This window comes from Brachyistius frenatus, unplaced genomic scaffold, assembly GCF_029030835.1.
Source record: "Brachyistius frenatus isolate BFR_SWC_R1_liver_20210118 unplaced genomic scaffold, ASM2903083v1 Contig_252, whole genome shotgun sequence".
Taxonomy (NCBI): domain Eukaryota; kingdom Metazoa; phylum Chordata; class Actinopteri; family Embiotocidae; genus Brachyistius; species Brachyistius frenatus.
Genome location: NW_027210851.1, coordinates 389,042 through 413,472, shown reverse-complemented (window position 1 = coordinate 413,472; position 24,431 = coordinate 389,042). Strand labels below are relative to the sequence as shown.

Below are 24,431 nucleotides of genomic sequence, written 5' to 3'. Positions count from 1 at the left end.
TTAGACCTACAATATTGTTTGATAACATCTTACGAACTTTATTGCTGCTTGTTTAGAAAATGGAGCGGTCAAATGACAGAAACAAAAGAGTCGTTAAAAAAGAAAAGAAGAAACATTCAGCTGGGGAGAACAGCTGGTTTGTCTGTTTGCTGTTGTTTGGTCCCAGTATGAATGTTTTCGAGAGCAGAGTTGACCTGAAGAGTCAGCAGGTCAACTGTCACTGCTGTCTCCTTTTGACAGGACATGTCTTGTGAAAACTCCCTTGTCAACAGAGACTTCTGGGAATGATACACCATGAAGAAAAACAAATACATCTGTTGTTATAGGTGGTTTTGTTGGATGCCTAGATTCCTTGGGGACGGGGGGAATTGACTTTAGAAGCCACACTGACCTTTTCTCATGGAGGTATGGTGATGGTTTGAAGTGACATATGCTACATATCTTTGATTTCTCACCTACATCATGCACATTAGATTGAGCCGCAGTCCTCACAGAGCTCAAGGCCGGAGTGGATTCATGGACAGGGCAGAGGATCAAAACGAATGAAAGGCCACAGGATGGACATTAAGCTGACTCTCTCAGATATTCATACCCTTGTTTCACTCACAGTATCACAGCTCTTCTCTTGCCCTGTGTTTGATGAGTTAGGGCTGATTTCATTCACACTCCTCATTAATTTCTGCGCCGCAATTTGGCCGGCGATTTAATTATTGATGGTGCCTTTGTCAGAATGGAGGGATAATCTGTGAGCTACAGAGCTGAGAGCAAAATGGGGGCTACTTGTCACCCTGTAATGTGCTGCAGCTTTGGCCATCCAGCTGGGAAAGAGAAGCTGCTTCTAATGGCATACAGAATGTGTTTGCAATGGTACCTCCATGTGTGCATGCGCCTCATTGTTTTAGTTTGTTCCAATTATTTTCTTGTGGATTTAAATTCACACACTTAAGAAGGTTGTGTTTCTTTCTGCAGAGTTGAAAAGCTGAGCTTTAGACAATAACTTCTCACCAATTGATAATTTTTTCTTTGAATTTTGACCCACAGAATTCTATCTTCTCAAATCTTTTCTTTTTTATACAAAATCTGAAATGATTCACTCCCCGTGTAGACGCTACGTGCCTTAGCTTTATGTTAGTGTGCACATTCATCTGTATTACCGGCGTCTCTCTCTCTGCACTTGTGTGGGTGCACACAGTACAGTAAGTGTTTGAGGAAGACTAGGAATAATCCACTGTGCTGGTTGGTTGGTCATGGAGAGACTGTCTGCCTTCACCTGCAAGCCTCCCTAATGTGGAATTACAGTGAGTGGGAGGCAGCAGCATGGTGAGTGGGCTACCACACGTTAGCTCATACTGAACCAAACAATGTATTCAGCTCAACACTTAAACATTAGAGGGGGAGAAAACCGCTCCCTGTTCTCACTTCTGGTTACTTCCATCCTTTTTGTTGTACTCTGACTAGAGAACTGATACTTTATATTTTAATTATATTTTAAAAAGTCATCACTCGTGGAAGCATGTTTTTACTGCTTTTACGTATATATCCATTGGAACAATCTTGTTCAACTCTTTGTTCTCCTTTTGTGACCAGCTTGTTTATTGTTAACATGGATGACACTGCGTCCACTTGAGAATATTATAAAGTATATTTGATTTTGCTCATTTAGGACTGTGTATTGCAAATCCATTATTTTTCAATAAAAAAACAACTGTTCAATGTCTTTAACAGCTTTTTAATGCATGTTATACTGCTACAATATGGACTTAAAGTCAGCTTTCATTCTTTTGTCTTCTTGTATAGCTGAAGGATTTTCTTGTAATATCCAGACCATGTTATTACCCACATGTCCACCGATGCCCTTAGAGCTACCCCCTTGCCTAATGCAAATATGAACAAATATCGAATTAAAAGCAATTTGTTCTAATTGATTGGAACACCCCACCCCACCACTGGTCCGAGGTGTCTGCCTCACTTGGGTGTTGACGTCACAGCAATATGTTTTGTTAGTTTCTTTGCCATCTACGGTGTAGAACCCAAAATACTTACACACACTGCTTCTCAGATGCTGTCATTATTGTTCGCTCTACACGGCTTTGCTTGCTGGTGTCCTCCGTTTTACCTTCTTCCGATCAACAACTATGATCATATTGGGTCAAATAGGGGTTACAATAGGTCAGTCTGATGGTGATTTGTTAGAGCGCCCTGTGCTGGATGAGAAGGTAAAGTACTTAAAACAATCTGCTGTGCATAAAGAATGTAAATTTGGGATTCGAACAGGTCATTACAATTTGAATGTTAATTACATTTGAACGAGTGTATTTGTTTCTGGCCGCCTTCTTGTTCCCCTTTGTCACCTTTCTTATGTTGCTTCCTTGCCCTGGTGTTTCAGCTGTTCCTGCATGAATGTATTTTGTTCTCATTCTAGAAAGCCTGCCAGTGGTTTGAATCTATATTTAGATCCACTGCCTGTCCGTAAGCTTGTTCATTGACATGGAGTCCCTCGGGTTCAAAGAGCTTTGCCTATCTGCATGTGGGTCCTCTTCCCTGTTGCAGGATGGAGGTTTCTGGCACAACTTCCCCGACTGCCAAGGTGCACGGAGAAGGAAAAAGTCTGAGGTTAAAACTCCAGCAACACTTGTACAGGAACAAATTGAATGTTAGACCAGAGTGTCTCGCAGCCTCCCTTCTCCGTTCCTTATCCATGCTGCCACTATACCTGAGCTTCCTACAGTATTACTGTTAGACAATATAAGTTAATGGTGCCACTTGGATACCTCTTGTATACTATCATCAGAGCGAGGTGCAGCACATATAAATGAAACAGTAATTTGTGCTTTTCCAATGATGCCAGTCTGTGCGATGAAATGTTGGTTAGAAAAATGACTCTGAAGTTACATCAGACTTAATCATAGTTACAATCTGCATGCAGCTCTGTGTCCATCTCCACACCCACTACTCTTGTTTGAATTACTCATGAACTCATCACTGCATAAATATGGAACACGCATCACAAGACCGAGTGGATCTGGACCTTTGTAATGATAATAGTCACATATTAAAAATGTACGATCATGTTACAGATCAACTGTCTGCACATCTTTATTAATTTGCTCGCTGATTTTCAAACTCCTGCTTCACAGTTGAATAAGTCATGAAGTCTCTATCACTTCACAAGGTACCATATCTGATGCTACTGACTGCTCCTCGGTGCCACAAAGTGTTGCCAATTAATCAAGTTTTGAAATCACAGCTGATTTGTGTATTGTCTCCAGCATACTGCAGGCATTACATGTCACTTTGTATGAAAAACAACAAAATTATGTATATGAGGGGCATCCCAATAGCAAAGTGGTTAGCATGCATATCACATGGGCACATAATCCCTGAGTGGTGAGTTTGGATCCAGGCTGGCCGAAACCATTGCTGCATGTCATTCCCTTTTATTTCCTGTCAATCTCCACTGTGAGTCTCGGATAAGGCAGAAATTGTGCAGAAAAATAAACGTTCACCAGATAAATACATGTTTTTGTTTGTCCCCTATGAACAAATATCTCTACTGCCAGCATTTTATTGCGAGTTGAATGTAAAAATGTCATAATTTTCCTTTGATATAACACTAGTATTATCTTGGCATAGTTTTAATAAGTACAAGATATAGCATGATTGGCTTGCCACTATAATGACCAAGATTAGACCTTAAAAGTAAATGACCCTGAAAACAGCCAAGGGCTGATGGGGATAAAAGTCTTTTCTACGATGAAATCAGATCATCTCAAAAGATCAGTGTTGTTTTCTCAACATGAGCACTCAAAGAAGAACTTGAACTACAATCAGCTTTGCCTTACATGATCTGGTCAAAGAATATGTGAACAGACAAGAAGCTTGCCTGAGCATTTCACGTAATCGTATTTGGTGCGATGGTGATATTTTGGGGTCTGGAGCTGAGTACTGAACTACTGAAGCATAATGAAGTTCACTATCCAGCTCTGTCAAAGCCACGGCAGACAGAACACTGTGAAATTTAGTTATCTTTATGGGAGTAGTCAGGCATATCTGTTGAACTGGACTCTGTATTTTAATCTACAGAGGATACGTTGTGCTTTGGGAAGAAATATTTGTCTAAATGCTGCTTTTCATGTTTGAAGTCAGTCTGAAAGTTGTCAGGAGTGTTTGAAGTTTTGTGTTCATGGCTGAAAGGCTGTTTGTGACCTGCCTGTCTACCTGCATCAAGTTATGAACAATATGAACATTTAGTCAGAGTTTTAAAAATGTGCTGTGTGCTGAACGTGCCTACACACTCCGACTGCCTCCCTGCATGTCTGCAGCAGTATGTAGATGGAGGTGGAGGTTAATGACCTCTGGCTGCTCTGATTCAGCCTGTCGGAGTGCATTTTTGACGGAGAGAGGTATGAGCAGATGAGCTTGTGGTTATCAAGTGTATGTGGAGATGATTGTGAATAGACACTGTTGGTGTGAAACACAAAGGAGAGGATGTGGGTGTGTCCATGGATCAGTGTTAAGAGACAATGAGTTGCGAAACAAAAGGCTTGTTGAAAGTCATGTTTTATCCATCTGTGGTTTTGTGGCTTTGGAAACTCTATATCTGTCTGTTTATATAAGTGCATTTAAACAATGTGGGATATATTTGTCTATTCCTTAATTTATTTGCATTTGGTCAACGAATGAAGTCTCTCATTTAGTGGTGGCAGGAAATGGCATGAAAATTGCACAATACCAAATCTGTAGCCTTTTTTTTTATATGGAAGTACATCTAATAATAAAGTTATTTACTATGACAGTATAAACATGAGGACCAATAAAGATGTGTCTGTTTCTAGTACTGTATAAATTAAATTAGAGCAATTTAATACTTTGAAATTTAACAGTGTTGTGAATGTGTAAAATGAACAAGGACCTCACACAGTAAAGCATCAGCCAAGCTGTGGTAGAGCTGTGATTTGGATCAATTTCAGCTGGTTTTTTTTTCAATTTCAGTGATTTGTTTGTGCTGTGGTTGGTGAAGTCTTGTCCAAACATTTCTACCACAACAGATCCATACTAATACTCTGATACTCTGAGCCAATTCTCCCTTGATTTTATTGATGACATTCTTGATGACACTGCATGTTTAGCTCTATAAATATATAAATAAATATAAACACTGCTTTGAGCTACGCAGACATTTTCTCCAGCAATGACAGATTTTAAAGATCTTTGCCAAAAGACCATTTAAAATTTTGTTGATTTAAATACATTTTTCAAGGAAACGTTCTCCTAAAATATTCTAAGCCTTCATACTTACAGAAATTATTAGGCTCTATGTTAAAATTATGTTTAAAAAAAAAAAGAAGCATTTTTAATGCTTTTCTTGACTAAACTCACACCAGTTAGTTCCAACCCCCCCTCAGTGATACACAAATCTATCTTGACTGGAACAAGTGTCAGACAGCTCCTATTCAAACAACCATTACTCCTCTGACACACTTATTTACAATATTCATGAGTTATAATTAGTTGTCACACATGATGTTAGCAGTGTGTCAGTGAGAGGCGGCCTTATCAACACAGCACCACATTTCAGAAACGACCACATTTGCAGGGACCGCTGCTCGCAGAGTCTCTTTACTTCATTAGTGGTTCCCGCTCGCCCCCCCCCCCCCAGCTCACCCCCCTTCTTTCTCTACTTTTCTCGTAAAAATAGAATTCATTTTGGTGCCCAGACACCATCTTTATGCAGTAAAAGTGATGAATCCTCCATCCTGCTACTAATTGTATTTTCTGCAATTTTATTTGCCCATAAAAAATTCATGTTTTTCCCCCCACCGTCTTCCCTCCTTTAAGAAAGATGCCGGGGGCCAAATATTCTTATTGTGTGTAAGGAGAGGTGAAATTGGGAGAAATGGAGTGTCAGACCCAGGTTCGGAGGCTGAATTGATAGCAGGGATTGTACATGGTTGTTGGCTTTACTAATGGGGGGAAATTAACTCTAACATGCATCTGAGACTACAGGCACCAAAAAAAATCTGTGGCCTTGGGCTGTATTTGGAAATGAAAAATGGCACTAACTTAGAACACAGATGAGTCTTTAACAGATGAGTCTTTAACTGTCTTTAATTTTGTGCATTAAGAACCGTGATTAAAGTTTTGTATTTACTTTTGCAGCTCCTTCATGATAAGGGCTATAGAACTCATTTTAATTCCTTAAGTACATCCTCACATTTTTGTTTTAAAAAAGGATAACAACATTGCAATGTTTAAGCAGCAGTAAATCTCATTAGCATCAGTGAGCCACCGCCTTTGGGATGTGTGGCACCGCAGACAAAAACATGCAGATAAAATAACTTTTTATGTAAATCTCAGTAAATCTAACATTAGAACAAACTAGTAACTTGCCACGCACCTGTCTGAGTTGTGTGCATCGCAGAAACTGTAGGCTTCAGAGTGTGTAGCCGGCTGGCTAGTATCTAGTGATGGCATTTGAGGTGTTCAGGGAACATCTGTTATTGTACCCACAGCAATCCACCTGGGTTACATTCTCCCCCTCTAAACTGCATGGAAGATAATTATTTGTACTGTTCAGTGAAATATAATTTTCTTTTTCTTGAAATTAATTTGTAAGATTGGTACCAAAAGAATTAAAGAACAAGAACCCATTTCAACGTCAAGGTATTGAATCATGTTTTAATGATAATCAGCCCTTGGTGTTAACATATAATTGTACTGTACTTACCAGTGAACAGTAAGCCATTTTATCGTTATCTATGTTTTGTGAATATTGCATATTAGAAAGATAAAACAAAAGCATTCCCTCTCCTTCTTCTTGGACTTCAAGGGAAAAGTGACTTATATAGATAAGTAAAACACATTATAAAATCATTTAAAGTGGATTTCGCTCTTCGCAGATGCAAAACATACATCTGCCGTCTAAAGAAAGTGTGAGAAAAGAGCTGTGTTTTCATGAGATGCCTCCACCCACACATCCAGCAGACATCGGCATACTGCAGCTAAGTTGGCAGTGGATCACTGTCAGTAGTGTCTGAGGTAGAATACAATATAACCCCATCTGGCGGACATGTGAGAAGGGGGGGAGGGTGGCGGTAGAGAGTAATTTTGACATGAAAGATGGTTGTTTGTTCTCTATCTCTACTAATAATCAACACAAGTTTCTTCTAACTGCAACCACACTTTTTTTTTTATCTTGACACACATTATCAAACATGTTTATTAGCTTTCTTTCCAACAGAGTATATAAAAAGACTGTTGGCACTCTAATGTCTGTATGGCCAATATGAAGCTAGACAGGCAAGATCAACCCTTTAAAATGGCTATTTGGTTTTAGACATCTGTTTTTATATATATTAATCAAAAAAATATATAATGGGGTATTTAGTGAGCCTCAGAGATTGCTGGTATCTTTGGTTGGAGTGTAATTTAATCTGCAGATTTATGAGTTTTGTTAATCCTCTCATCTGCCACTTGTGTGTAAATAAGTGTATTTTCCGTAATGTCAAACTATTCTTTTAACCTGTGAGTTTGTCTGCCGAACCAAACATGAACACAGGTTACAGGTGGTGGGTCTAAATAGGTACATTTGGCAAAACGTCTGCCTTGTTGCATTGTCTTTTCCTTTTTTTTTTAATCTTTAGTATCAGCTTGTTGCTGTTTTCTCCTTTTTCTTAGTATAATTTCAGCTCTATGTTTAGAGGTCGGACTGCGCACTGAGCTGTTCTCCATTACAAATGAATAATTACACATTAAACAAGAACCTTTAAATCAACATGGAATTCATCTCTCACTGCTCCTGCAGACACAGTGTACAGCTTTTATTCATGCTGCTGATGGCAGTCGGGCCTTTCACGGTTTGGTACAGAGGGAAGGAATTTGAGAGGATGTCGAGGCAGAATTGGTATTCTCATAGGCTCTGTGTGAGTGTGGCTTTGTTCCAAAGTGGTGTGAAGAAGAGGAGATGGACAGAGAGAGGGGAGGAGGGGGAGGGCGGCACTTTCTGGTGAAGGTCAGCGGGTTAAGCCGACGGGGATCCTTGGAGACGGGGCCCTGCCGAAAAGATGGTAATGCTCCAAGCCATGATTCATCGCAAAGGCATCCATCTCCCTGCGTGTGTGTGTGTGTGTGTGTGTGTGTGTGTGTGTGTGTGTGTGTGTGTGTGTGTGTGTGTGTGTGTGTGTGTGTGTGTGTGTGTGTGTGTGTGTGTGTGTGTGTGTGTGTGTGTGTGTGTGTGTGTATTTACAATGACGTCATTCCATCAGTCCCCAGGCTGTCACGGGCTGACAGGCAGGGACTGTGGAGGAGCAGTGTTTTCATTTCAACAGGCAGAGTGTTGGAGCGCTGCGGAGGGGGCGGGGCCACTCTATGAATGGCAGGTGCCATGCTGTTCGCTGTGCTTGGTGGAAGTGGATTTCAGGTTGTTGACTGTCGGCATCCTGTTTGGCGGCAGCACAAGCAGACAGTCAAGCTCCTGCAGAGCGCGTTGGCTACTTCGGTATTTTTATTTCCCCTTCGTGCTCAGTGTCTGGAGCTCAAGTTTCATTTTAATCACAGTTTACTTTATATAGCTGTCCCCTGCTGCCGTCTCTTTCTCCAGTGCAGTCTGAGGCAGGTTAATTGAAGGAAGCTGCTTTGGGAGACAGGAAGATGAGATGTAACTATCAATATGGGCCAGAGCCCACTTACTGTTGTTCTATCAGCAGCAGGAACTTAAAATAGATTTGTCTTGGTTTCGCCTTCTAACCTGCACTCATGTACTGTATGGTCACAGAGGTTTTCCATGGTTTTTAAGTTTCGATTAGCTTTGTTGTCGCTGCTATAATGAGTATTTACATTGGAACAAATTACGACGTGTAATGAGCTATCTGGAGTGACAACCTCACTCAGCAGTTCTCCTCTTCTCTGTAAAACGTTTTAGTGCCTTTTAGCCTTTTTGTTGTTGTCTTGATTTACTCTTACAGCTCTCATCAACCTTGTTTACAGTCAGCAAAAAAGTGAGCAAGCAGCTGGCAAACATACTGGAGCATTGTGTAGTTTAAGTAACAGATATTACCTTTAGGAATTGGTTTAGATGAAAACAGACTTTTAGGATGATTTTAATCAACAGTCTAAATGTATGAGTGTGATAGTGTTTCTAAGTCTGTTAATGGTGTCCTTAAGTGGCCAGAAATCAATTAAATCAACTTCCCCTAGTTGTTGACAATGCTACAATGGCAATTTTTTTCCCCAGGATTTTCTGCCACTGAATCAGCCTTAATATCTGAAGGAAGTGCACACGCATCAGCATTTGTAGATCAGCCAATAGAAACGCCCTCTCTCTGAAATGACCCCTGATTGGCCTAAAGTCTCCATCACAGGTAACGTTTTCTAAAGTCTGACTATAGAGCTGAGAGGAGGTGCAGAAGTCTATTGTTCTCAGATCACTTAAAATACAATTATATAATTTATGCCCTATGATGGCAAAAGTGCCAATAACCTAGCTTTAACACAGATTGAAATATTTATTATTGTAAAGGGTTTAGCCACTAGAAGGCAAAAGAACCAAAGTGACACACAGCCTCAATGTATAAAGCTGTTTTGGTGAACGTGTTGGAGTCATGTTTGTGTCCACTGGATGAATCAAAGTCCAGTTTTTAACTCTAATTTGGTAGATTAGACACACCACGGTTTGGTGGTGGATAAGGATTTATGTCTACTGAAAACAGCTTTCTGCTGCTGCTGGAACTAAAGCTGATGAGAGCACTGAGTTTGAGCCACAGTGAATTTTTTTGTGAAGTAAAAAAAAAAAAAGCTAAAAGGGGCTAAACAGCAAAACATAACAGAAAAGCTGTTATTGTCCCAAGGAAGATTCGTTTTCACAGCCTGAACACAATAAACACAAAATCATACAGATATCCACAGAATCATAAACACTTAATGTTCATGTCCAATACAGTAAACACACAACTGGAAACATTCTCAGTTAGATAAAGTCATTTGATTCAGTGCTAATGTAGACACAATGTTGAGGCGTGGAGCTTAAAGTTGCATTTAAAACAATCAAGACTGACATTTAAAATGTGGGGGAAACTATGTTCCCCCTGCAGTGTTTTGGCAGCAGAAACTGTTCTGGCAGTGCAATCAAAAATACAATCACAGAGTCATGAATTTGTCTATGAACATAGGCTTAGTGGAAAAGCAAAAAAAAAAAGAAATCCCAGGACAATGTGCAGATGTTTGCCCAGCTCATTAAGTAGTGGATTGCACGGTTCAGTCTGGTGTTTTCACTCATTAGCAAGAATTTATGCAGAGGCTAATCATCCAAAATCATGAACTTCCACTCCTGCAAGCACAGTTGATAAACTCCATGATCTGTGAAATAAGAGATCTATTTATATACTCAGTGGATTTAAACTCCACGTTTTGTCTTCAGAATGGTTTTGGCAGTTCCCTTAAGTTCTCATTAAATGTGCTTATAATGTTTTATTTCCATTTAAATTCTTAAAGAGCTCCATTCTCTTTGCTGAGAATCTAAAAAGATTTGATTAACTCAAAACTATATTTTCCCTGCAGAATTCCTCTCCTCTGAGTCTCAGGGCTGTACAGTTTTTAGCCTCTTCCGCCGAGCTTTAATTAAAGCCGAATGAAGATCCGGAAACGAACATGAGTTACGCCCTATTACCGCAGGACAAATTCACACATGAAAAATGAAATTGACCAAGACTGCATATTGGACTTAGGACGAGCTACAGTGTGGATCAGATTTATTTCTTTTTACTCTGGAGTTTCATGTTTGTTTGAGTCCTCCGTTTGGCTCCTGGTATTCTGACCTAGTTTGGTGTTGACTCTTGGTTGGCCTCAGTTGGCAGGCTTGTGTCGAATTTTGGGTCACAACTTTGTCCCGCTTGCCGATTGTCCTGGAAAAGGCGGTTTGTAATCTCGATCTCGATGATTATCTCTTGTGCACGACAGTGATCCCTTTGGGAGACAGACAAATAAATAAATAAATATAAAAAGCTAGAAAGATGGCGACTGATTGATTTTATACGATGGCAGACTTTTTAGACATTGTAGCTAACCCACCTTCTCGGGCAGTGAGATCAAAGAAGAGGATGAGATGGGGGAGGATGAGTAAAATGAGGCCAGTGACACACAACAGGGGGTCCTCTGGCACCTGCTCGTATGAACTTCATTGCCAAGTGAGGGACATTTCTCAAACCTCTTAACAAGAGCCAGTGCCGCTCTGGTGGCCAAGTAGCCTGTGTGTATGCACATGCTTTAGTGTGTTCGCAGTGCTTGCCGCCTGAATCCATAATTAAGCCCGAGACATAACCATCAACGGGGATATAATTGGCCTGTAGTAGTAATGGGGGCGGGTGGAGGTGAGTGCTGCAAACTTTCTGAGAGGCAGAGGAGAAGAAGAAAGGAGAGGAAGATAGAGAAAAAGCTATTTACATGATAATGCTGCCCTCGGTCCTTCAGCTGCCTCGTTGCGTGCCTCGCCCGCTACCCTCAAATGAGCTCTTGGCTGGCAGGCCGGTCGTCATGTTTACACAATAAACAAACAGCAATGAGGTTAAAGTCCTTTCATGCATCTTTTTGAGCATGCCTACAGTATTAGCAACAGTCAGTTGTTGCGTAACTGTTGTGGTGTCTGAAGGACTCAGCTGAGTGCTTTTTCGGCCTTCTTTGACATTTTTTTTTTTTCTTGTTTTTGTTTCCTAGGCGACAGAATGGGCACCGGACGAGGAAACCAGGAGGTCCTGTCAGAGCAAAGGCAAAACAGAGGTAACCTCGATCACGCCCCCAATTACAACACTTCATGTCAGCGCTGCCTGGCACACAGGGAGGCCATTTTGATATCTGTTGGCTGTTGCGACTCTTGTGGGCCTCATGGGAGGGCTCTGTACACAACAGCTATTTCAGACACTTCAATCAAGAGTTGTTTTTTTGCAGCGCAGAGAAGGCAATGGGAAGGGTAGGAAAATGTGCACAAGACAGCCTCGGGTTGAGATACTGAGACACTCAAAAGAACTTTCAGTCAAATATGTCTGATAGCAATCACTGCCATCAGTTGTGTTATTTAGATTATTTTCTGAGAACTGATTGCAACAGCATCTTTATCTCCCACTGTGCCCACTGTGCCCACTGAGCGAAGAATGACTCCAAATACACAAAACAGACAGACAGTTTTCTGTCCCGCATCATGACAATTACCTGTTTTTACCGCAAAAGATCAATAAATAATTTTCATGGCTTTGTTAAAGCAGATTTGATTCTTTTTACTAAGGGCGTACTTGACTTATTGTTGGGCGTTTGTCGATGTCACAAATGGGATTCCACTTAGTTGCAAACAAGTATCCATATTTTCGAACAATAGACCTACAGGAGCGAAAGCTGCAGACACTGAATTACTTTTGATTGCATGCCAGTCGAGCACCAGAAGACTTGGTCTATTGTCCTTCTCAGCAACACGTCCACGAGTATTTAGCAAACCACCTCAGCTTTTGCTCGACTCTAATTTCTTTCTTCTTCCCTTGACTTCCGTGCAGATTGAATGTCAGAACTACATCAGAGTCCTGCTGGTGAACAAGACTGAGGTCATGACCTGTGGAACCAATGCTTTCCAGCCACTATGTATTTCCCGAGAGGTACAGTGGAGTGTGTATGTGGGTGTGTCATCTTGTGGAAAAACAGTGAAATCACTCTAGATTTGACCTGCTGCTCTACATTTTCTTCTCGTTATCTTTTCATTCATCCCAGGTGGGGAACATGAGCAGCGTGCTGGAGCGTGTGAACGGCGTGGCACGCTGCCCGTACGACCCTCGCCACAACTCCACGGCAGTGGTGACGGAGAGCGGGGAGCTGTATGCCGCCACCGTCATCGACTTCTCCGGCCGCGACCCAGTCATATACCGAAGCCTTGGAGGGATGCCACCTCTCCGGACCGCCCAGTACAACTCCAAATGGCTCAATGGTACAGTAGCAAAACACTGTCGTATCGAAACTCAAATTGAGTATCATTTGCTTTTGTGGGTTCTTCTGCATCTGTGCTAGCGTGGTACGAACCAGACCCAATTTCACGGCATGAATATGGGTCTGGCCCACCCTCCATAGGGTATTCACTGCAAATAAAACTGAAGCTGTGAGGGACAGTCAGTGCAGCCAGGCCGCATTTGTGCTGCAGCTAATTATACATTTAATCACCAAATAATTATATATTTTTCAGTTAATTGACTGATATCTGTCTAATAAGTCAAAGATATTAAATTTACTATTATATAAAGCTGAGATGAGCTGAACATGTGTCACATTGGAGTAGGTCAGACCAGCAGGCACAGCTGGTAACTTTAACAATGAATTGATTATAACATTTGCTTTTGATGATTTGAGTTTATTTTGGTGTATTTAAAATGCAAAGTTCTGCAGAAATACTGCAGAGAAAATCTGGCGCTTTGAGTGGTCTGACTTGCTACTCTGTTGTTGTTTCTTGGGGTCAGTAATTTTTTTACGGTTTTGTATCAGGGGTGAAGAATTTAATCAAACAGGACCAGTAATTTGATCGCGCTATAAAACCGTGTTGCATTTTTCAGATACCGCACACGAGGTTAAATTGTGTTAAACACCCTCTGAATTTTTCTACTGTTTCTTTAAACATTGTCCTCGGCCTGTCTGGAGCAGCGGCTGCGCCAAGTCTGCACTTTTCCTTCCAACCCCATCGGCTCTTTTGTTACAGCTAAGATAGATCAATCCGACAGGGGTTTTCTCAAAGGATTACAAAGACTGTGTTGATTTGAAGTTGTACGTGGAAACACACAGCACAGGTCAGGCATAGGAATTGGTGGGATTTATAGAATGGCGGAAAACATGAAATGCTGTCAATCCTGCCAGTGTCGGTGTCAGTAATCTCCCTGCTGCTGACACTCTGACTTTTCCTGTGAACTCGTTGCAGCAGAAATCCATTCACACACATCTCTGACTCCTGCAGAAATGTAGATGGACTTTCCCTGAGCGGGCTGTCATCGAGTTCCTTTGATATGCAGAAGCACTTAGATAACTGGATTCATGTAGAGAGGTGAGATGGGAGGAGTTATTTTAAGCATCAGTGGTTTTGGAAGTAAAGGTCAAATTCATTTTCTGTTGGATGACCAAAAGTTGACGCACTTTCAAAGCTTGGATTGATATAAAAATGTTCTGCTTTTATTGTTAGGACAAAAGACAAGCAGCTGTGTCAGAAAACATCTGGTTCTGTCATAATGTAAATAGTGCCGCAGATATTGATTTCTTTTTCGGTTCCTTAATCTGTTTTATTGTCTGAGATAATCCATTGATGTCAAAACATCAAGAACATGACAGTTTACAAAACAATTGCAATCAGTATTTCCTGGAGTCCAAGGAGAAGTCGTCAAATTGCCTGTTTTGCCTGACCAGCTGTCCAAATGTGTTGAATCTACAGTGACATGAAACAGAGGGACGGGAGATAGGGACTGAAATGCAGATAGATCTGAGTTGAAAGCTTGTGATTCCACCAGGAATAAGTTGTGCCAGCCTGAGGCCAGACATTGTATTGTGGTCAGGACACCAGTGAATAGTGTATTTTATTGCCAGCGCCGTGGCAAGATCATTTAGATGAGACGTATGAAAAGGAAAAGAAGATGATATTGAGAACTTTCGGCTGATATAGAGGGGCGGGGTAAAGGTGGATGAGTCATTGCGTGATCGTCATTAGAGCTGTTAAACAAGTTTAAAAGGGACGGTGGGTGTGAGTATTGAGGGGAGAAGTTCTGGGACACCAGGACTGCGGTTGAGTCTTCCCGAGGTGTCGTGGGCCGAACTTGACGAAACGCCGGTGAAGGGAGGTGTCCACTCGATAACCCCAGAGAGATACTGCACACGCTCACCGTGTTGCCGAGGCTTTGTACGAGCTTGTGTCTGACTTTGGTGTATGAGCAATGTGGTATTGCGGTAGCGTTAGCATAGCATCCTGTGAGTTAGCCAGGCATTTGATTGGTGACAATAGGTTTGAACACTGATTCAGTCAACCCTTGCGGTGTTGTTCTGCAATGTAATGGCACTTTGTGTGTAGTTTAAGACAAAAGAGTCCAAGGAGATGTTTTCAAATTGCTGAAATTTGTTGACTCTTCAATGACACGTAAAGCCAAATATTTGAGAAGCTAGAAAAGCTGGATATTTTCAAATTAAACTGATAAATTAATCATCTGAGTTGTTAATAATTATCTTATTTCACTAATGTCGTAATCAGGTAATCATAAACCCTAAAATTAGCAAATATTCACACATGCTTGGTAAACTGCATTATGATGAGGATGTGAAAGATGTGAACTTCTGTCAGAATAAAGGGAAACCAGTAATACACGTGTGTGTGTGTGTGTGTGTGTGTGTGTGTGTGTGTGTGTGTGTGTGTGTGTGTGTGTGTGTGTGTGTGTGTGTGTGTGTGTGTGTGTGTGTGTGTGTGTGTGTGTGTGTGTGTGTGTGTGTGTGTGTGTGTGTGTGATAGAGGATGGATGAGAGAGAGGCAGAGAAGATAGACTGAGAAGTCAGTGAGCGATGTAATTATTCCTCACAGCAGGGAGAGGGTGAAATTACAACACACAGCATGCTTCACGCCATGCAGGGACTCTGCTGTGTTCATGCGACTTTGTGATTCTCATCATATACACTGTATGTGTATATTGACTGTAGACATGGTGCATCTGCTTCCAAGTGTGTCCCAGCAGTGTGTGTGTGTGTTTTAAAATGACACACACACACACACACACACACACACACACACACACACACACACACACACACACACACACACACACACACACACACACACACACACACACAGAAGGAGAGTATGTAGATGGGAGGTGAGTGGCACAAAGATGAGTAGCAAAGTAGATAGTGTCCTCATCCGCACAATCACAGCTGGCTGCACACACAGTCAAGCACACATGTTGCCCTCCACTCCAGCAGTCAAAGCTTGCTTTGCTTCATGGCTGATTCTGTGAGGGTTGTGGAGTTCTGTGCCCAGTGGATTTGGGGTGTGAATGAAAATCTCATTTCCAGCTCTAAGCCTCTCCAGTTCAGGAGGAGAACCAAAGGCAGGGAGGGGGTCCTGGATCCAATCAATCTGTTCCCTTATTGGATTGGTAGCCTGCCAGGTGCTGACCAACTGTTTCCCATCATGCATCTGAATGTCACAAAGAGCTTCAGATTTGCCTGTGAAATAATCTAAACATTGTCTGCATTAAATGGAACAGTATACTGTATTTATTCATATGTCTCTTAGTCACCTTCAACCTCCTCGCAGCTTTCATGAAAGTATGTTTTGGTACATATAGTAACAGATATAAAACAAAAGCAAGAGCATTCCCAATCCTTGTGTATAACCATGCAAACACATGATCATTCAACCTCAAAATGAATACATCTGATTTGAATTAGAAAACGTCTTTTTCGTTTGTTAAAAGAAAGGAAGGAAGTAAAAATGTATCACTGAATATTTTGCAAATGAAATACTTTGCATACAGTATGTCCATTTATGACATCTCCTGGGGGGAAAAATTAGTTCAGGTGGAGCACTGTATTATCTGATTGGCATGAACTGCTTCTTTTTTGCTCCTCCATCAGTGGCTCGTTCATCCGCTGCTTAACCCATAAATTGACTTGTAACATACAGTCATATTCATACAGTTGTATGCAACGGACTTTACTGCCACAATTATTTTTACTGCTGCAGCTCCCACTACTGCAGTTGGACAATACTCTTGATTTTACTGAGATTCAATGATTGTGTGTGTGATTCTCAGTTTTTTAGGGTAAATGATTTCCATATAAATCCTTATTGCTACTAGAAGAGCTGCCTCAAAGCTTTTTCTGTCAAATTTAACCGTATAAAGCTTTTACGAATGGTTAATTCTTTGACAGACGTGTCTGTGATTAGAATGAAGGTTGAGTTTAGGATGAGTTGACTTTTCCAGTAACCAAAACTGTAGTATTTTCCTTATCTTAGCAAAAAATGAGAACCCCAGTCAGTGTCATAATCCTATTCTGTGTATCTTTGCTAGAAAAAAAAAGAGTTGACACTGAACATGATCCAGGACTTTGGAAAAACAAAATTAGTATTATATAAACACGCAGCAGCATAACATAACTGTGATTTACCCCGGTGCAAATATTCTTCTTGTTCTCCGACCACACCCGTACTAAATGTGCACACACACATTTAACCCATGGTGCTTCTTCTATAACTGCTTGTCCATTTGCTGAAGAGCTTCTTGCTTGAGAAAAAACTATCATGATGTCAAAGAAAGTTATGACAAATGACACGGAGCAAACAAATGAGCATTTCCCCATATGCCTTCTTCTTTTGGAACTTTTGAGAATAAAGCAACCAAATTAAATAGGCCCAAGCTACAGATAGAAATAACAGCCTATTTATTTATAATAAAACATGTAGTTTGCATTTTCTCCCTGTGCTTGCGCAGGTTTCCCCCGGGTCATCCGGCTTCCTCCTACAGTCTACAGACATGTGTGCTAGGTTAATGGCCCTGTGATGCAACCTGTCAGGGTGTTCTCCGCCTTTGCCCAAAGTCAGCTGGGATAGGCTCCAGTCCCCCAGGACCCTGTACAGGATAAAGCGAGTATAGATAATGGATGGATGGATTTAGTTTGGGAATATTTAAATAAAGATACGAAAAGGCTTTGACTCAAAAACACAAGTGTCATACATAGGGTGGAAAAGTGGTCGGCGTTTAGTAATGTTGTTGAATGGTTAATCTGAAGTGTGAAAGTGTCCATGTGTGATAGGGCCAGCCCCAAAACTCGTACATGTGCCCTTAATAGTTTCTGGATTCCTGCACCGGTTGGACTGACTGAAGTTATTTAAGGCTAATATTTAAGGCTATAGCTTTCTATGTGGAGTCTGCATGTTCTCCCTGTGCCTGTGAGGGTTCTCTCCGACTTCCAAAGACATGCATGTCAGGTTCATTGCCAAATTAACAAATAGCCCTTAGGCGTGAATTAGAGCGTGAATGGTCTTTGTTTCCATCTGTCTCTATGTGTTGGCGTATCCTGCCTTCGCCCAAAGTGAGCTGGGACAGGCTCCAGCCCCTCCCCTGACCCTGTTCAGGATAAAGCCGGTATAGATGATGGACGGATGGATGGACTGTACATAAATCATAATAGAGGGCAATAAGTAGTGAAAAGAAAATGCAAAAAATGATCAGACTAAAGGCATCATCTCCCATCCTTCATGGATCAGTTTTGCTCTCTTGCAGCATCTCTTTGTGAATGTTAAGTACCCTCTCTCCTACTACTGTGATTGTTTTTGATCTAAAGCGTCATGTGATGTTACCGATGACATCTTCACTCCTCCTGCGCCCAACCATCCTACCAGATTGAACAATCTGTTTACCACTCAGCAGGGTACTGGAAAAAAAAAACTCGGTTCATCACATTTGCACCCACGCAGCTTCAGTAATATTATGCAGAATCTGTCAGCTCCACCTGCCCTCTCTGGCTGACACAGTATGCATAAACACAGGTATGTAAACAAAGATGGGCTCCGGTGTGCCTCCACGTAGAAGCTCAGACAGGATGAACGCACATACATATCCCTTACATTACACAGCTGATATATGCATACACGCACTTCTTCACGTGGCTTTTAGCAGCAGAGAAGGTAGCGTTGGTGCATTATGATGATCATCGCGCCTCCGTTGCGTTAATTGTCACACCACAGATATGACACCACTCAGTTATTCATCTGCATGCTTGTTAGCAACAACAGTCTAAATGGGGATGTGCAGTTTATTACGGAGATCTTGAGAAATGTTTGACAAGTTTTTTCATCACGGGTATGAAGCCCTGCACGATAATGCCATTACGCCTTTGATTAGAAATACAGACTGAGAGTGAATTTCTAAGTACTATGATAAACCCTCCATTCAATGTAAACTGGATAAATTGATTAGATCACCTGCTAGATTATGCACCGCTGCTCTCCCACTTTATATTATGCCCGCTCCACATCGGGGCAGAATAACTACAGTGAGGTCTTCTGCACCGGCTTTATAAAAGCTGACTACAGCTTCAGAACGTTGAAATCACTCCCCCAGCTGATTGTTCTTGGTGTTCACGTGTGCTCGGTCCAAACCACTAGTTGTTTTTATCAGATGTGAAATGGTATTCGAGGGCTGCTGACAGCCATTTTGTCTCTTCCTGCTCTGTTTCACAAATCGTATTCGCTCTTATAAAGAAAAAGTATTGCGAGCCCCCGAGGCACAGTCCATCACGGCTGTTAACAGGTCATTTCCACTGTAAGTGTGTTAAAGTGTTTGCGTGTGACTGTGTTTGCAGCACCTTCCTTTTATTTCTTATTTTTTTAGGGGTTTGCATGTATATGTGCGAATTAGGGGTTATATTCTTTCCTTTTTGTGTTCGTGCTCGTGTTCGTGCTCGTGCTCGTGTTCGTGTTCGTGCTCGTGCGTGAGAGTACGATATCACTTTCGATAAATGGGTCCCAGTGGAAAACCGAGGTGACAGCAAGCAGAGGATTGTTTTCTCTGTTTCACCGTTCCTGCATGTGAGCAGTACTTGTCTAAAAGAGGAAAATACCGCAGCAGAAAAACACATCTTCAGCAGGATGAAGCCACTATCACCTCAGTGTCAAAACAGTCAGCGTGGGTGTTTCTTTTTTTTAAAATATTTTTCAGTTTCAATCTGCATCTTAAAAGTCAGACGTGTCACAAGATGAATTCAGGGTCTTTCTCAAGTACTTTCCAACAGCAGACATGTTTGCTGGCAGTAACACACTCGGCAAAGCCCACTCTGTACGTCTCCTGTGAAAACAACACATCTCCAAGATCTCATGTTTTCATGATGACTAAAAATGGCTTTGTTTGTAACAATGCATTTGTTTTGCTAACCCAGAGGTAGTGAAAATTATCATTTTTTCTCTACAATACTGCTTTTGAGATTTTCAGATGTATTTTCTAAATGCTGTGAGCACCTTCAAGAAAATTCAACTCACATCGATTGTCTTGAGGTGTCTTCACATCTGTCTGGTACAAATATTTCAACATCCCTATACATAAAGCCAAAACTATCTAATGGCTTAAAAAAAAAAAAGGAATAATGTTGAACTGATCATTTAAGGCATTTCAAGCTGCGCAAACATGGCATCAAGATCCGATCTCATGTGTCCTGGCGTGAATGATTACAAGTGGTCACTTAAAAGTAAAGGTGTGAATCTTTCACCTGAAAATCTCTGCCTGCTCTGCTCTTACTGTTTTTGTAATCTCCTGTGTGATTCTGCTGAGCACAGCTGAACTGTACAGAAAGCAGAAAAGATTTACAGACAAACTCGCGCCTTTAGAGCAGCTGTTTAGTGATTTAAAATACAAGCTGCACTATGCTTTTTTCACCAAAGCCTCCTCTGAGTTTTTCTTCTTTTTTTTTCTTTTAGTTTTTGTAAAATCATTCCCGACACACATCAGACCCATAGCTGTGGGAGAGCCGCCGCCCCCTCACGCAGTTCATTTATCCATAGTAGAGTAATTCAACGCGAACAATTTAGTAATCTGACCAGTCGGGTCCTGACAGTTCAGGTTGTGAATTACAAACTCCCTGAACTGTATGTTGACATCTACTAATTTGAAATATGTCCTATATTTCTATAGATGAAGCATTGAAATGAGGCTCAGTGAGCAAATATGTGTCCCATTTGTGATGTATGTACTTATTTGCATATAGAGTGAGCTCTGATCTTCCGTGGTCATTTGAGACCCATGACAATGCCAGGTGGGAAAAGACATGTGATCCGATCACAGCAGGACGGATTGATAACGTTGGGTATGCTCAGCCTAAAAGGCTTCAAACTCACACAGATGTGCACTGGCTCCTCTGCCCTGCAATTAATTAGTATACGGCGTTGAGTCATGTGTTTACAAAGGATGACAGTAACATCCCTGTTGTTCAGTCTCCTTTACCTGATAACCCAGCCAGCAGGGAGGGCCATTAATCATTTGCTGTGTCACCTAGGGCAATAAAAGTAGCATGGGCATCCAGTTAAACAGACAAAGCTCCATAGATTTACCATCAAAACATCAGACAGATTTATTAGTAACCATTTTTTTATCTTCTTCTTCTACCTCTGCTGCTTTGCTTTTCATTAACACGTTTGACATTGAGGCTCTTTTCCAGACCATCTTAACCGGGAATGTAACAGTAGCAGATGCTATTGCAGTCAATAATAAGGAGTACAGAGGTCAAAGCAGCAACATCTACAAGATAAATGTTGCAAATATTTCTGTTTCCCCAGAGTCAACATAATGATCTTCTCTCGCCCTCCCTCCACCCTCTTTCCTCCTCCTTGTAGAGCCCCACTTCATCTCAGCCTACGACATCGGCCTCTTCACCTTCTTTTTCCTGAGGGAGAACGCAGTGGAGCACGACTGTGGCAAGACGGTCTATTCCCGCGTGGCCCGAGTCTGCAAGAACGACATCGGCGGACGATTTCTCCTGGAGGACACCTGGACAACGTTCATGAAGGCGAGGCTCAACTGCTCGCGCTCCGGAGAGATCCCCTTCTACTACAACGAGCTGCAGAGCACCTTCTACCTGCCCGAGCAGGACCTCATCTACGGCATCTTCACCACCAATGTGTGAGTGAGCTCAAGTTGTTTCACAGCAGCTATTGACATGTGTGTGTAGAATGAAATAGAATAGAATGGATATTTATTGTGATTGTAACAAAAAGTATGCAACGTAAAAGGTCATACATGAAAACGACAAATTAAGGCGGATAGAAGAGAGCAAAATAATACATAAATGCAGTAAGAGGAATGAAATGAATGAATGAATGAATGAATGAAAACCTTCATTACTCCAAAGGGGAATTTGCTTTGCACAAGAGCATCAACAACAACCACACGACAACACCAAATACATGATATCATAAGATAAAAATCATCATCAAACAACATAAAGGACATAATAAAAGCATCATTTGGGAAATCGATAAAAGGACATAAAGTGTGAAGTGCAACAGAGTGCCAATCTCAACCCTCTGATCTGAGCTTGTTAGGCAGCTAAATGCTGCGTGCAACAAAGGCTGTGATGCCTCTTTTTGTCCTCATACTGGGCATGCTGTACCTTCGCCTTTAAGACAGGAGTGTGTATTCAGACCATTGAGGGTCTGCTATGATCTTGTGAGCTAAGGTCATGGTGTACCGGTCTGTCATGTAATATTGCACATTGGTCCCCAGTTATCTTTCCATCCAGTTTAACAACCCTGTCAAGTTTGTTCTTGTTTAGTACAGACAATGCCCCCTCCCCGACGCTGAATATAGGTCTTGTAAGACAATGTCATCACGGATCCATCCACATTAAAACTTCACAGTGTCCTTAAAAAGTAGAGATGTTGCTACGCTAATACATAACAGATTAAAAAAGAGTGTCAAGTGTTTAAAAAAATTGTATAAAGTGACTTAGCAGCGGCATACCAGTCTAATGGGCAATATGATGGAAAAGGAGGTATCAGCAATCTTTTTTTTAGACATTTATAATGGTGGGATAAACAGAGGTCACAGCTCTTGGAAAAAAGTGTTTTTTAGGTAACATGAGTAAAGATACTGCAGCACTGAGGTTTGACATTTAGGGAGCGTCTGTGTCGAGAGCTTCACCTGTTGAATAAAGCTCTGCAGTTTGATTAAGTTGAACCAGCTTTGTACCCGTCTATAGTCGCACCTATTCTTAACAATTTCTACAACCAATTTAAGTGTGAAGTGCCTTTTTCGCATGTAAACCAAGTGGAGAAGAAACAGCTGCAGCTAAAAAGTTGATCCAGTTATCTTGTCATATTAACAGCTTTTCCAGGTGTGACTTTACTCTGGTGTTGGGTATACACACGAGTTGTGTTGTTCATTACTTATCACTTATTTCCAATGTTCTTCTGTAACCTTGATTATTACTTTTATTGGGAGCAGCAACTTTACTATCCCTCGTTTCTTTTTCAGTTGCAAAATTTTCATTTGCATACTTTCTTAAAGGTCTTAGCTGAGTTAATTAATCACAATAAACAGACGTGGTAACCTGATGAAGTGCCTATTCTTGCTAAAATTATAATTTAAGGAAAAAAAATTGATAAAGAAATTCTTCCAGCAAGAATAAAACATTTAAAACTCCTCTGACATTTATCATCTAAATTATCTCAGCGTGTGTCCAAGATGAAAACAAATGTAGGAATGAGGGTGGGTGTACTTTCAGATTAGCTCATCTGGAGGCTGCTATTCAGCCTCTGTTCAGGGATGGAGGATTACGTGGGCTTCCTGGGCATAGCCCCAGGATCCTGGAGCTTCAAGGGGCCTCTGGACCAGAGCCTGTGTGTGAAGTGACTCAATATTCCTTGTTGAAAAGTCACAGAACCCAGTTAAAAGATGCAAAACAAACCCAAAAAGGCACCAAAGAGACACAGACTGACCACAAAGGGATTCAAAAGGACCTCGTCTATGTCCAAGGGCCCCGTGTCCTCTTTATCTGACCTCTGATGTGTATTTAAAGTGACAGAAAGAATGACTTAACATACATTGTATCACATATACAAACTTTCAATCAGACTTCTTTGACACTATGGAACAAAAAAAATAACAAAACACTACTTTACCGTCTATAGTCTACTTCATGCAGACATTACTACAAGTAAAATTATTGTAATGTAATACTTATCCAGGCACTGCTCCTCATCATCGCCCTCACTGTTGAATAGAATAGATGAACAGCTCCACCGAATCAAGCTGCAGCTGTGCTGAAGAGCCCTTTCAGTACCAACAAGAATATTAATAGGCGAACACACACACACACACACACACACACACACACACACACACACACACACACACACACACACACACACACACACACACACACACACACACACACACACTTCAACTTCTTTTCACGTAGCCCTCAGATTTCATCACTTCATAAGGTCTGTTACTCTGACATTTTCCTGCCTATACAGAGAAAGAGACACTAAAGTTTGGAGCCTCCCCGCTGCTGCTAATGATCAGTGTGGCTGCATGCAGCTCTCAGCCGAGCTGGATACACAGAGTGACTCACACTCTCGCTGGTGCTTGATTGCTCCAGGTGGGAGTGTCACACACTTCATTACCGAGAGGAAACACTGACAACCTAAGTGTGTGTACATTAGAGATCCTGTTATGCTTTTTATGTTCAGTAAAAGTGTAATCGCATCACATTTTTGCTCAACTACCTCCAAGAACCGCCATCCAGAAAAAACACTTCAAGAAACATATTGTGGGTAGAAATCTGAGCAAACATTCACAAGCTCATTAGGTTATCACTATCGAGGCTTAATTTCCCCTCTACCCCCTCTTTACCCTGTGACCAAGTATCCTAAAAAAGCATTCTCTGCAACA

The 24,431-nt window shown here is 41.4% G+C and overlaps 1 protein-coding gene across 5 annotated transcripts in view; it reads left to right on the top strand.

The window, feature by feature from the left end:
• sema5ba (sema domain, seven thrombospondin repeats (type 1 and type 1-like), transmembrane domain (TM) and short cytoplasmic domain, (semaphorin) 5Ba) overlaps positions 1–24,431 on the top strand; it is a 142,364-nt gene that overhangs the window by 68,860 nt on the left and 49,073 nt on the right. For all 5 annotated transcript variants that reach the window (XR_011311943.1, XM_069720828.1, XM_069720827.1 and 2 more), the window contains exons 5-8: positions 11,707–11,769; positions 12,534–12,632; positions 12,745–12,958; positions 21,371–21,656. Coding sequence is in view for 4 of the 5 variants with exons in the window: in XM_069720828.1 (XP_069576929.1) it covers positions 11,707–11,769; positions 12,534–12,632; positions 12,745–12,958; positions 21,371–21,656 (662 nt within the window). In the remaining variant the exon portion in view is untranslated. The remainder of the gene's footprint in view (positions 1–11,706; positions 11,770–12,533; positions 12,633–12,744; positions 12,959–21,370; positions 21,657–24,431) is intronic.